The sequence below is a fragment of the Lissotriton vulgaris genome, chromosome 2_1 (assembly GCF_964263255.1).
Source record: "Lissotriton vulgaris chromosome 2_1, aLisVul1.2, whole genome shotgun sequence".
NCBI lineage: Eukaryota > Metazoa > Chordata > Amphibia > Caudata > Salamandridae > Lissotriton > Lissotriton vulgaris.
Window position 1 is genome coordinate 340574860 of NC_141687.1, and position 14993 is coordinate 340589852.

At 44.3% G+C, this 14993-nt stretch overlaps 1 protein-coding gene across 1 annotated transcript in view; it reads right to left on the bottom strand.

The window, feature by feature from the left end:
* BLMH (bleomycin hydrolase) overlaps positions 1-14993 on the bottom strand; it is a 784033-nt gene that overhangs the window by 172122 nt on the left and 596918 nt on the right. Inside the window, exon 10 of the mRNA XM_086955092.1 lies at positions 99-216. Coding sequence (XP_086811218.1) covers positions 99-216 — 118 coding nt within the window. The remainder of the gene's footprint in view (positions 1-98; positions 217-14993) is intronic.

Consider the following 14993-nt stretch of genomic DNA (forward strand, 5'->3'; position numbering starts at 1 on the left):
CCTCAGAGTCAGTGAGTCTCATTACTGCATAAACAGCAGGTAAAACTATTAAAATCCATATGTGCAAATGATCTCTTGGTTAGTAGGGGCATAATTACCTTTTCTGTGACCGCAGTGATGAGCATGGCGTGTGTCATCAACGAGTCTCCGAAAACCAGACGTTCTGCCTTGTTCAGGTGCTTGACAGACACACCAAAAAGGAGTTCATGGTTGAACCTGTTCGCAGTTTAATGGAAAAGAGGGTTAAGAAGCTGAATAATGTAGTGCTTGTTTACATGATCATCTGTTAGAAATGGAGCAGTCTCCATTTTCCATGGTTGCATTTGAAACATTCCATACTCTGCTCCACCATCACTGTATATTTTTGCACAGCTTTTACAGAACACACAAGAACAGCAGGTGTATACCATAAAGGGGAACCTTATAGGTCCACAAACGCTGAAGGTGCCCATAAAACAATGATCATTGAGAAGCAAAGCATGTTATCCCAAAAAACAAATAACTTGTGAAAATTCCTTATAACAACTTTAAAAGGGACTTTGCCTAGCAGCAAAATGGTTACTGGTCCTCCTTCCAGTCGCAGGCATTGAAAATGCAGCTCCATTTTATTAGTTCGAAACAAAGACTTATTTTACTAGTTTCAAGACTATACCACATTTTCTGGGAATGCTAAAGATGTGGTGACAAATAAGACAACTTGCCTTCGAATTTAAAATAATTCGAAGCAGGGCTCATATATTGATCTACCATATCACATTTTGCAAACTTAAGTCAACAGGAGGATCATAATAAGCCCAGTAACTACTTGTGACATTAACAGTAATTATGAGGGGTTATCCTAAGCCTGCTACGCCAAAGCTTGCATAGCATTCTGAAAAAGTGATCTTAAAAAGGGTTCCGGGATGAGTGGCTTGAGTAGATGGAGCTTCTTAAGAAATTTATGAAACAAGGTGCAAAAGCAAAATCGGCCCAGAGGCTTAATTAACGAAAGCAGGCTCCTCTTCCCACTGGGTTAACCCATATTCTATATTGAGCAAGTTACTTACCTTCGGTTATGATCCTACTGGTGAATAGTATATTTGACTATAGATTACATTGTGACTATCCCTAGATTATGAATATCCCTAGGAACCAGACTGGAGCTGGAAATTTCAAAGCAGCGCTCCAGCACGCTAATAAGTAACGCAGTGCGGCAGTGTCAACAGCATTCCTTTCCTGAAGTGAAGAACGGAGCGGCATTTAGATGCCACCCATGTGCGCGGACGTGTATCTTTCATTTCATCATCAGACTCTGAGTCGACTTACCAATTGAAAAATCAGTGTATGGATCCCTAAACTGGAATCTTTTTAAATGGAAGAGATAATATCACAGAATGGGGAGGTGGGAAGGAAGTGAGGAATCAGCAGTTAAATACAGTTTCCACCAGAAAGATTGTTTAAGAAGGAAGGAAACAGGTTCCTCTGATGGTTTCTTCGTACTGCAGATTCCTCACCTTGTGAATAGATACCAAAGCAGTACCTCCCAAGGTGGTGGATCTGTGGAAAGGCTCAATCTAAAAAGTCCTACAGGACTGAGCGGGTAAAATGCCCATTTCAATGGACTGGACTGGCGAGGCACTAGTGCTTTGTAAAAGGGTGCACCGATGCCCATGTAGATGCCTGACAAATATATACAGGACAGCCACTCTGTGTGCTAACACAGTGATAGCAGCTGTGGCGGATTGATCCCATAATCCTTCTGAAGGCTGCTTCTTATCCAATGTGTAGCTGATCATAGTGCAGAGGATTATTCATTGAGAGATTCGTTTCTACATCACCTTGCTCTTTTTTGCGTTACAATTAATGACACTAACAGCTGGTCACCCTTGGTACAATCAAGGTAAAGGCTGAACGCTCTTTTGGGATCCAGACAACGGAGTCTATCTGCCTCTTTCGAGGGATGAAGGGAATTAAAGAAGTCGTGGTGTGATAGCTTCTCCAATGTGAAAAGACATTCCCACCTTCAGTAAGACTGCAGATGGACTACTTTGCACCAGTTTGTCTAGGAAAATGGCAGTATAATGAGACTGAAAGGGCCTGAAGATCACTTACCCGGAATGCAGATGTGATCGCCACCAAAAAGACTGTTTCTATGGTGAGTAGGGACAATGAACAACTCTGCACTGGTTCGAAAGGGATAAGCATCAGAAAGGTGCGGACTAAGCTTATGTCCCACTGATGCATTAAAAAGGGTGTTTGGCAGAAATCTAGTTTGCAAACTTTTTAGAAAACACAACATTTGGGGATTTGAACAAGGGTAGTAAGTCTGGCAAAAGTAAAAAGGCTGTAAGAGCAATAAGTAACTTAACTGTGCCCAGAGCAAGCTCTTGCTGGGCCAAAAACCACACTTTCCTGGTCCAATCCGATGCCACTAGTATGACTTGGACCTGGTAACTGCTGATCTTCTTCAGGACCGGAGGCAAGAGAGGTAGCAGCAGGAAGGCATTCAGCAGTTCTGTGCTCCACTCTATGCGGTATTAGTCTCCGTGAGAGCTTTCAGGGAAACTCCAGTGCGCAAAAGTGCTGACATTGCCCAGTAGCGAACATATCTAGCCAGGGCTCTTCACACTGTTGGAAGATGTCCAGTGGCACCTTTGGATGCAGTCGCCTAATGAATGCATCCCCTCTGGCATTTAAAGATCTTGTCAGGTAGTGACCCATCAGGAAATCTCCTGAGGACTAGAGTCCCCTGGCATGGGCCTCTGGACCCTGCCCGGTTTATTGCAGTACCACATGGCAGTGGAGTTGTCCATGACAACCTGCACCAGCCTCCCTTTGATGAACTGCAGGAAGGCTTTCAAAGACTAGTGAATCTCCTGATCTTCCTGAAAGTTGATGTTGAGGCAGTGCTCTGCTGCAATCCTCTGATCTCCACCCCTTTCAGATGACCTCTCCAACCCAGTAGTGACACATTTATCACCATAGTCATCTTTGGGTGAAGCAGGCAAAGGGGTCTGTCGCTGTTACAATTGCAGTCCATCAGTCGCCACAGCAGATATTTTACAGTCTCCTCCGACACCTGGATGGAATCGGACAGGTTCTCTGGGTGCTGGGCCCACTAAGACTTCAGGTCCCGCTGGAAAGCTAGTACTTGCGATATAGCATAGTCAGTGAGCAGGATGTAGGACTCTAGTAGGCCAAGAAGCCTCAAAGCCATCCTCAATGTGATCTAGGATAGAGGTGGCTGAAACACTGGGATCATAGTCCGAATGTACTGGACTCGTTGGTCTGCAGGAAAAGCTCGAAAACACATCATATCAGGATGGCTACAATATAAGGAAGCTTTTGCAAAGGACTCAGGTAGGAGTTCTGCAGATTTTTTGAGAACCCCAGAGATGTCAAGTAACCATTGTCTGGAGGTGGTGCGCAACCTACTGTGGTGAGCCTGCCTTCGATAGCCAGCCACTGACTTGGAGGAAGACTGGTAACCCTGATCTCTGCAGATGTGCAGCGATCATCGCTATCACTTTCATCAACACCCAAGGGGCACTGGTGAGCCCCAAAGGGAGCATGGAAAACTAAAAGTGCTTGTGGCCCACTTTGAACCACAGGTGGCTCCTAGAGGCTTTTTGGACGTTGATGTGAAAATATACATACAGGATCCAGGCCAAATAGAACTTGGGCCAAGGCGAGCATCGTTTTACTTTGCGCTGAAAGGCATTGAGAAGGCGAAGATTCAGGATAATGCAAAGGCCTTCGTTCTTATTTGGCACAAGAAAGTAGCAGGAATAGCACTCAGTCATCGCTTCTGAGGTCTGTACCCTCTATGGCTTCTTTGGCCAAAAGAGCCCGCACTTCCTGACATAAGATGAACGGGTGGTCCTCCGACAGGCCTTCAGCTGTAGGTGGCAAGTGTGATGGGTTGAAAAGAAATGGCAGGGCATAGCCCCATTGGACAATCTGCAGGACCCATTTCTGGTTATGTTGTCTTATCTAACAAGCAGGAAGTGGCTGTCCTGCCTCTCACCAGATGGTTGTGAGCTGCTATGGGTGCATTAAAGAGGTTTTGCAGTTGTTGCACGAGGGACAGAAACTTGGGAGGAATGTTGTGCCTGATTGCCAAGCCACTGTCAGCTGAACCCATGGCCCAAGCTCAAAAGGATGAAAAGCCTGCTGTCTTGTTTTGCGGGTTATGGGGGGCTGGTTATGTTGTCTTATCTAACATGCAGGAAGTGGCTGTCCTGCCTCTCACCAGATGGCCCAAGATCAAAAGGATGAAAAGCCTGATGTCTTCTTTTGCGGGTTATGGGGGGCTGGCGATGTCGATACATCAGGCCCCTGGTTATCCTCTAAAAGGATTACATTGTTGTGGAGATTGCCATACTGGAATTGAGAGGCCCAGAGAATGTACCATGGCTCAGCGTTCTTTAAAAGTCTCCAGGGCCGACTCAGCTTTTTCCCTTAACATTTGGAAGCCGTTGAAAGGCATGTCCATTAAGGATGCCTAAACGGTTCTGGAGAAGCCTGTGAACCTCATTCATGGGTGGCGCCGAATCGCCTCGCTATTTCCCATAGGCCTGTCTAGACAATCTGTGATGTCCAGGCTGGAGAGATTGACAAATTTGGCAGTATCCAGACAATCTTGAATGGTTTGGCTAGTGAATGTCATAGGTTTTCTGGAACCACAGGTAAGAGCCTACTCACCATAGCCCAAAGTGCATGGGTATAACACCCCAGTAGACAGCTCATATTGACCTCAGGGTAAGACTAGCTGAGGACAACATATGCTTGCCGACATTTTCCACTTGTTTCACCTCCCTGTCATAGGGGAGTGGTTGAAAATGCATTCAAATATACTTACTAGTGAACTCCTGTATCACCAAACTCTCCGGTTTTGGGTGCTAGGTCTAAAATTATGGGTCACTTGGAGCAGGCCTACAGTGAAATGCGACTTGTGAGTTGACTGGAGGGACAGGGCATGGCTTAGCCCAAGTGCCAAACACTGTGTCAGTAAGTGCTTCATGAAATGGAAAACTAGGCTTAGTTGTGCATGTCCACGCTGTAGGAACTTGGTAAAAACATTGGTTTTAATCGCCATAGTCGGGAGGCGTAGATAAAGAACCTTTGCAGCCCTTCGAATTACTGTAGCAATGGAAGTCGCCTTCTCTGTTGCTAGTCTTGACAGGGGAAGGGAGAGGTGGAGGAACCAACACAGTGTCAGGTGAAGAGTGCAGTCCACTAGCCTTGTGTAATTCCATGCACCAATAGTATGCATTATAAGGAGGGGTAAGTTCTTTCCAGTCCCCTTCACTGTCATCTACATGAAGCTGGTACAAAGTAGGTGCGCAGACATAAAGTATTTAGATTGTAGCTGTGTCTGAAGGTTTCAGTATAGGCTGCAAAAGGTTAATATCTAGAAGTGGCCTCAGTCGAAACACAGCCGGCTCGGAGTCGTACAGAACAATGGATTGGCTGTCCCCCACTGGCACCAGTAGCATTAGTGCTGAGTTGGGTTCAAGGAGTCCAGAAGGCACGGAGGATAAATCTGCTGGCAGAAACCCAACTAAAGGGCCCTGCTGATCTTTCGGCCCATATAGGCACAACAAAGGGATCTGGAAGTGTACAAATATACGCAGCGTAGCCATAGGAAAGGCTCTGACTTGCTGCAAGGTCACCAATGGGCCGGAAAAATTGGGATGCATCAGAACCAGTGATAGAATTCACTCCTTTGTGAAACAGGAGATAGTCTGAAACGCACAGTGACGCTCGCCCTTGCGCCTTATTCGAAGAGTAGCAGGTAGGGGCCAGAGTCCCACTTGGGCTTCTTCAGGCTCTTTTACTTACCCGCAGACTTTGACCGCAAGGAAGATCAGCCTCAGGAATGATTTGGGTAACAGAAAGGGTCCAGGAGCAGGTCAGCGACAGAGTGAGACATGTACGGAGACTTCCATTGCTTCACCACGTAAAGATTCATCTCGAGATCCCGGATGACTTTTGGATTATCTGGGGGCAGTGTTCGCAGGCCTTGGAATCGTGCTCCTAATCCGAGCATCCAAGCTACACCTCAGGGGGATCTGTTTGCTACGGTTCCGCAAGACTTAAAGCCTGTAGTTTTAGGGATGACATCCCTTGCACACTAGTAAAGTTGAAGGAAAACATTCTCTTCACAAGGGAAGAAAAAAGTGGAGCTTCGATCTGGCACTGTTCGACACTGAGCAGAAAGGCATTGATGCAGTATCAACTGCCAGCACGTAGGAGCACTGCTTTGAATTTTTCTGATCCATTCTTGCAATTCAGTTATTCACAGGGTGAGGAATCTGATTTAGAAGTATCAAATAATATATATATATATATATATATATATATATATATATATATATATATATATATATATATATATATATATATATATATATTTATTAGTGTTCCCATGGGAAATGCCTTTAGTGTGCTGCTAATATCTTTGGCGCGGTTTTACAAATCTCTACAAAACTTTCCAAAAGTGCTACTTTTTGATTAGTTTGCGAATGGAATGTTTCGGGGTGGTTCGTCAAGCGGAGGCTGAGAAAAATGCATTTTCCCCCTTTCATTTTTCAAGCTACAGCTAAAACCAGTGAACAGATTTAAACCAAATTTGTCAGAAAGCTAGTCCAGAAAGAGCTCTGTTTGTGTTTTGGTGTAAATCTGTTAGTACAGTTGTTTCTGTAAAATTAAGGTTAAAAGAATTGCATATATCATGACACAGAGGATCCGCAGAACCGGCAGATCTCATCCTGAGATTGGTTTGGATGCCACCACATCAACCAGGAAGGGGTGGCAGCCGTCTTAGGCCTCAGGACTCAGTCCAGAGTCCTAAAAAAGAAAAAAGACATAATGAGACAAGATAGGGATACCCTGACCCCTCTAGGCCTGGTGGAGGGACCCCTCCTCGGACTAAAAACATTTTTTTAAAAAAGAAAGTGTGACAAATTCATGTAGGATCCACGAATCTGCAGCAATATATATATATTTTTAAAGCCTAGGCTGGGCCGGGGTCATAGGGGGTGGGATGGGGGGGACAGGTATATTTCAGAGGGAGTGGGGCACGTATGCTAATAAAATATAACTTTAGGTAAAAAAAAAAACACCAATCTATTCATTGAGGAAAAGAAAGGTTAAAGTAGTATTATAGTTAGGGGAAATGTTCAGTAGCAATGTAACGTATTAAACAAAAAAAATAGAAATTCACCAGTTACAATTACTCAAGTAACAATAACTCGTGTCCTGATGTAACTACAACTCGCACCCTTGCCATGCACTGCTTATATCCCCACATTACATCACATATGACATCACATATGACATCTCCTACGAAATCATTGATATCATCATAACATTTGGAATTAAATTACTGATAAGAAAACTGTGCATGGCAGAGGCGCGAGTTACTGTTATTGTAGGGCGCGAGTTATCCTTACCTTAGGACGTGAGGTATAGTTCTTGAGATAACTATAAATGGCGAATTTCTGTGGTTTTTGGAGTTTAAAACGTTACGAGGTTACTGAATGTTTCCCCCAACTATACTTTACCATTTGTTTTTTTCTGGGAATACACACACGGACGAAAAACAAAAGTCAAGTGATGTAATAGTTAGGTGAAAATGACAGTTTTAAAATAACATTTAAAAAAAGCCACTGAAATTCACTAGTTAACTACAGTAACTTTAACTTGCACCCTCACATTACAGTGTTTTTGTTAATTACGTAATTTCAGATGTTGTACAGATGTTATCATTAATGTCATATAATGTCATGAGTGATATAACTATAACTCTCCCCCTCGCCAAGCACTGCATATAACCTCACTAATATATCACTTATGACAAGTTCTATGACATTGAGAACATCAGTGCGACTTCTGAAATTACTTTATTGATGAAAACACTGTACATGGCAGGGGGGAATTATATCTATTTCAATTAACTACAGTTAACCAAAACTGGTGAATTTAAGTGTTTTTTTTGTTTAAAATATTATGTTTTAACTGACATTTTCACTTAACTATAAAATCACTTTACCTTTGTTTTTTTCTGTGAAGATATACATCTTGCAACCCTGCCATGCAGTGTGGTCTTTTATTGTGTCATTTCAGAGGTCATCAATGAGATTCCCAATGTTGTCACAGAAAATGTCATCAGTGATATGTGAAGTAGAAAGCAGGGCATGGCAAGGGTGCAAGTTATAGTTAACTGGTGAATTTCAGTTTAAAAAGTTAAGTTTTAACTGACATGACCTCATTCTAAAACATCACTTTAACCTTTGTTTTCTCCAGTGAATTTCTGCACTATCTTTTTTAACTTAAACAATATAAAGAAACACCATTTTAAGTAAAGCAGACTTACTGTCTTTGTCAAAGGGTCAGTACACCACAATATAAAAGGCTGGCCTATTGGCTTTAGCAAGGAGTGAGCACATGACCCTACAGAAATAAGACCACAATAATAATCCACAACCATAATCAAATCCAATAATAATTTCTATCTCTAAAATATTTCACATAAAACATTTTATTTCAAAACAACCAAAAACATGTTTTGAGCTTTTTTTAAACTCTTCTGGCTACAAAACGCAATCATAGGACCAAGCACACAACCACAAGCTTTCCCTGCACTCCAGAATTGTATGGCTCGGGGAGGAGTGACCTATGCACTCTCCCAAATCAAATATTTCAACGTGGCTCCTGTATACGGTCCCCGGATCCCTTAAGGGTTCGGTGAGGTGGGGCTGCACCCCCTTCTCCCCTTTATATAAATAGAACATTTCCTTCAGCCCCAGGGAATGGGGTCCCTGGGCCTATTCAACGGTTTGAGGAGGGGAAACTGTTTAAAAAACTTCAATTTTCTGGCCCCCTCGTGCGGGGGCACCAGGCGTAGGGATCAGGGTATTCTAACACTGTCCACCATATCTTATTTTTACTTTTTGTTTAGAACACAGAGACTCTGTCCCCAAGTCCTAAAATGGCTAACAAACATCTTTGTTGATGTGAAACAACCAATCGAAATAAATCTTTTGATCTCCCGCCCTGCAGTACTTCCAAGGCTCTATATATATACAGGTCTTCAGAAGCTTAATTTCTCAAAAACCACAGAACAGATTTACCCCAAATCTCAAAAATCACGCTTTCTGATTAAAGATCTTGTTTTCTGCCAAATGGGTGCAATTCAATTCCGCTCAGTGGTTTTTGCTCTATCCTCTGTCTGTGCAATTTTCCCTAGGTAAAAGTACATAGGAAAAATCTCTCCCCCTCCCCCGCCGTTTTTCTTTGTCCCCACTTGGGGGTGGGATCACCCAAAGCTTTCCAGATAAAAGGCATACCACTGCCTGCTTCTCAACACAAGGTCTCTCATCAAGCACAAGCTTGAATTTGCTGATTTAACCCCTTCACTGCGGCGGCCATTCCGCCGCAGTGCTAAGGGGGGGAGGGCGGCAGAGCGGCGGGCGCATGCTGGTGACGGAACCGCTCCGTCACCAGCATCGGTTGCGCTGTGCTCATGACGGAGCGGTTCCGTCACGGCCCGCCCGCTCAATAGAACGCGCCGTCATCAGCACATCGCCACCGCAGCTGATGCCGGAGCGGTTCCGTCATCAGCAGGGGAGGGGTTAATGACCCAGCATAACCGGGATAACATTTTCATCACGGAGACTTGGGCTGATAATGCATCAGACCCGGACTTTAAGGTGGCTGTTCCATGTGGATTCAATATTGAAAGACTGAACAGACCAGACCACAGAGGGGTGGGAGGGGGCTAGCGATTATGTACTGCAGCTCGTTTGTGGCCAGCTTTACTCCAGTATTGCACCTAGAATGTGAGGCTCTTAGGTTCAGCCTCAGTTTGACAAAATCCTACACCTTCCAAGGACTATTAGTATACAGTCTCCCTGTGCCCAGGAGGGGTTTCATTGATAAAATACAAACTTTCATGGAATCCAGTATCAACTATGCCAATTTTACACTGGTTGGGGACTTAAATTTTCATCTAGAGTCCACAACTGATGCAGATACAGGACATCTGGTGGACATTTTTAAAACCTTTGATCTGTCCCAATGCATTGATGTACCAACTCACATAGCCAACCACACTGGATGGCATTTTTACCAATAATGCAGATTTGGGCACAGTTAAGACACTTCCATAGACGGATCATTCAGCTATCTTTTTTTCCATCTTGACCCAATGTTAAGGAGCGAAACTGGGCAACTCAGCCAAAGTGGTTAAGTTCCGGCCATGGAAAACTGCTAAGATAGAGCCTCTACAGGAGGCTCTCTCTAATTCCATACCAGAGCTTGTCAAGGATAATGACAAAGCTGCCACCAGCCTTACTCAATGGCTGGAGACTGCATGTAGCAAAATAGTTCCTGTGAGAACAATAAAAAGCCATAGGACACATGTCTCTGCTCCATGGTTTTCCCCAAATCTGAAGAAAGCACAACTGAGGTGTAGACGGGAAGAGCATCTCTGGAGCGTAGATTACTCCCCCGGGAAAAAAGCTAGGTACAAAAATATCCTTGCAGGGTATAAGGAGCTCATTAAAGCCGAAAAGATTTAAAAAAATTCAGGGGGAATTAGAACAGCTGGGAATTACTCCAGGGAACTGTTTAACACCATGGCTGCTAATGGTTTTCCCCTCCTGTGCTGGGTGGCTTTGAAAGCCCATTGTTCATGACGAGCTCAGCTCGTCATGAGTGTATGAGAGGTGTACATCATGACGAGCTGAGCTCGTCATGAGCGTCGAAGGAGTTAAAGCAGTAAATAATCTGTCACACTGGAGAAATAAGAAAGTTTTTGAGATGGACGAAGCCTTCTGCGGCAAGCTGGCAGATTACTTTCAATCCAAGGTCAATTCCATCTTTCAGGCATTCTCTCAGCATCCTCCCAGTGCGGGCCTCAGTTAGAACTCTAAAGAGGCTTTGGTCCCAAACTTAGTTATCGTCGGGAAGACTCCTCCCACTTTTGAGAAGTTCTCTCTCCTTACGCAGGACAAAACTATGAGCCTGATGAACTCTATTAAGTCGGGGCTCCTTCCGAGCCATGCCCCCCGGGATCATCAATAAGCTGGCTAATCAGGTGGCGGGACCACTAAACGACCTCTTGAACCAAGTACTGAGTTCTGGGATATATCCTGGCATCTGGAACAAGGCCTCTATTCTTCCTCTTGTGAAAAAACCCTCTCTGGACCCCAAGTCGGTGGACAGTTATAGACATCTCTCCCGTCTCCCGCTCCAGGCTAAGGTCCTAGAGAAGGCCATAAATGCAGAGCTACAGACCTTTCTGGATGCACATCGATTGCTGGATCCGGCTCAGCATGGGTTCAGAGTCAATCATTGCACTGGTGGCGGCATCAGAGGAAATTAGAGGGATGTTGGACAAGGGTGGCAGAGTTGCACTAATCCTACTCTATCTCTTTGCCGCCTTTGACATGGTCAACCATGTACTCTTGAGAAAATGTCTGCATGCGCTGGGCTTCAGGAGCATGGCACTATTGTTGCTTAACTCCTTTCTTGAAAACAGACAACAGTGGGTTGAGATGGGTGGAGTTAAATCCCATCCCTTCTCTCTCCCATGTGGGGTGCCACAGGGATCGTCACTTAGTCCAACGCTTTCTAATGTATATGTCACCCCTTTGATACAGCTTATCGTGAGTTTTGGCTTGTCCGTGCTTTCTTACGCTGACGACACACAAATTGTGGTTTCTGTACCATCCCAGGGTGAAAATGACGCCAACAATTTCCACAGCTGAATGTCCGCAGTTGCAAGCTGGATGGAGGGTAACTGTCTAAAGCTAAACTCCTGGTAAAAGGAGGTATTGCTTTTTGGGAATGAAAACTCCTTCTGGAACGCATCTTGGTGGCCCCAGGAGTTAGGGGATTTACCAAAGCCAGTTCTGAACGCCAAATATCTGGGAATTATCATTGACCCCAAGCTATGCTTCAGTGCTCAGATTAATGCAGTGACCTAGGGGGGCTATTTTCTTTTACGGATTCTAAACAAAATACTCCTGTTTATTCCATCCGAACTTCAGAAGGACGTAATGTTGGCCCTCGTTCGCTCAAAGCTAGATTACTGCAATGCACTTAATCTAGGTATTCCGAAATACTTGATAAAAAAAACCATTCATGGCCTTTATTGGCACCCAGTGGAGAGGAGAATTTCTTTCAAAACTATTGGCCTAATGCTTAAGGCACTTCATGGAACCAGCCTCCTCTATTTTCAGGAGCTATTCACATGGTTAACACCTAGCAGAACGTTGAGATCTAGCATGGAGCATAAGCTGCAGATTCAGAGAATCAACAATTAAAATGGGGTGGGAGGACTTTAACATTCCAGGGGGGGAAGTTATGGAATTCCCTACCTCTGGCCCTCGCTTCCAACACAGCCTGCAGCTGTTTAGAAAGCAGCTAAAGACCTGGTTGTTTCCGCTGACTGAGCTCTAGTGTTTGGTGACCCACAACTTGGGTCCCTGCCTCTTTCCGTCTTGATCCGCTCAGTGCTAAGACGCCTCGGTTTTGCGCGCTTTATAAAACCAATTCAATCATTCATTCATATATTCAATTAAAAAAAACAAAGGTTACAGGGACGTTGTAGTTAGGCCGACATTTGACCTGTACAACACAAGAGAAATTCAGCATTTACAGATAGCTGAGCAAACTATAAATTACACCCCAGAATGCATTGCTTATGACCTCACATATTACATCACTCATGACATGGTCAATGACATCACTCATGACATCCCAAATGACACCACTGATGACATCCCAAATGACACCACTGATGACATCTCGCATGACATCACTGAGGTCATCACTAATTACATCACTGATGACATCATCCAGTGATTGTGAGAGTTTTCTAAAAGTTACTGAGTGTTAAACATATATACTAAGGTAAGTGGCTGTGGCAGTTCCTATATGGGTGAGCGAATGTATGTACAAGTGGTGTACACAAGAGCGAGTTGGTATGTGAGAGACTATACATGAGTGAGTGGATGTGAGTTTTTGTGGGAGATAGGGAGTGGGTGTGTCAGTGGGTGTAGGAGTGAGTGGCAGAGTGAATATCTATGATTGAGTGAGTTGGTGTGTAAGTGGCTGTAATGGTGGATGAGAGAAAGAATTAGTGGCAGTGCCGATGTGTCAGTGGCTGTAACTGGTGAATGAGAGAATGCATGACTAACTGAATGGGTGAGTGAGCAGGTACATAAATGTCTGTATGGGTGAGTGACAGGGTACATAAGTGACTGTATGGATGCTTGAATGGGTGTGTAAGTGGGTGCATCAGTGAGTGAGTGTGACAAAGGTTGTATGAGAGTATGTACTTGTCGCAGTAACTGCGTAGATGTGTGAGTATATGTATGGGTAAATGAGTGATTATATGAGTAACTGTATGGGTAAGTAGATGTGTGGGTAAATGGATGCGTGAGTGGGTGCATGTGTGAGTGAGAGGATGTGTCAGTGAGTAGGTAATATAAGTATTTGTATAGGTGACTGATTCAGTAGGAGAATGGCTGTATGGGTATATGAGAGGGTAAGAGTCTGTATATCTGTATGACTGGATGTGTCAGTGGATGTATTTGTCAGTGAGTAGGTGCATGAGTGGCTGTTTGGAGTAGTTTCTTACCTGTAACTCCAGTTCTGTAGTAGGGGTATCTCTGTGATAGTCATAATCTGTGAATAGTCCCGCCCATGTGCATGGACCCCGGAGCAATCATAGTCTCTTAAGTTGTCCTCTTCTGCAGTCCTGCATAGACCCTTAAGAGAAAATGAAACACAAATAATGCAGCCTGACATTAACAAGGCTACATTGGCCAGCACTTCATCCTGAAGTGAAAAAGGATAGCCAAATAATATAGAAATGTACACATTTCACAGAGTTTCACACATAGAGAAACTCCCCTTCACAAAAATCCTTTGTCATGATAGAGAGGAAGGGTTGAACCGACAAGCCCCATAGGCTGCCATTATGTGTCTGAAAAAGGGATACCGTGCCTTTAAGGAACCCTCCAGAGACCTTCGGTATCCCATGAGGCACAGTCAAAGGCAAGTTACTTTCAGTTCTTTTTTTAAGGTTCATTAAGCCAGGCCTGTAGCATCCAGGAAAAACACAGTTTCTTCCACTGGGGTGGAGGGTGGGTCGCTTATGACTATCACAGAGATACCCCTACTACAGAACTGGAGCTACAGGTAAGAAACTACTCCTTCTGTAGTAGGGGATCTCGGTGTATAGTCATAATCTGTGAATAGAATGGCAAGCCCATCCCAAAAACCAACCCAGCGGTGGAATAAACCTAAAAGAAAAAGCCTTACTGAGCAAATAAATTCCTCAGCGAAGCCTGACCAACTTGCGCATCTGTCCTGGCATCAGAATCCAGGCAGTAATGCTAGGCCAAGGTATGGACAGATTTCCACGTAGCCGCCCTACAGATATCTGCAATGGGAACGTTACGAAGCAAAGCCGCTGTAGCTGCTTTGCCTCTAGTCGAATGAGCCTTAGGCTTACCCCCTAGAGTCTTGCTAGCCTTTTGGTAACATAGTTGTATACAGGACACAATGCACCTAGATATGGACTGTTTGGAGGCGGCAAGACCAGGCCTGACTGAACCATAATTGACAAACAACTGATCTGACCTACGAATGTCTTTGGTCTGATCGAAGTAGAATTTTAACACCCGTCTCACATCAAGTGAATGAAGGGACCTCTCCGCCGGAGAGGAAGGGTGTTGAAAAAATGTTGGTAAAGTGATAGTCTGGTTGACATGGAAATCCGATATCACTTTAGGGAGATATTTCGGGTGAGTCCTCATGACAACCTTGGAATGAAGTACAGTATAGGGCTCCTGAAAACAAAGAGCCTGAATCACACTCACCCTGCGAGCCGATATTATAGGCGCACAAAACGCTGCCTTCCAGGATAAGTGCTGCATAGAAGCCTTATGAATAGGCTCAAATGGCTCCTTCATCAACCTAGACAGCACCACACT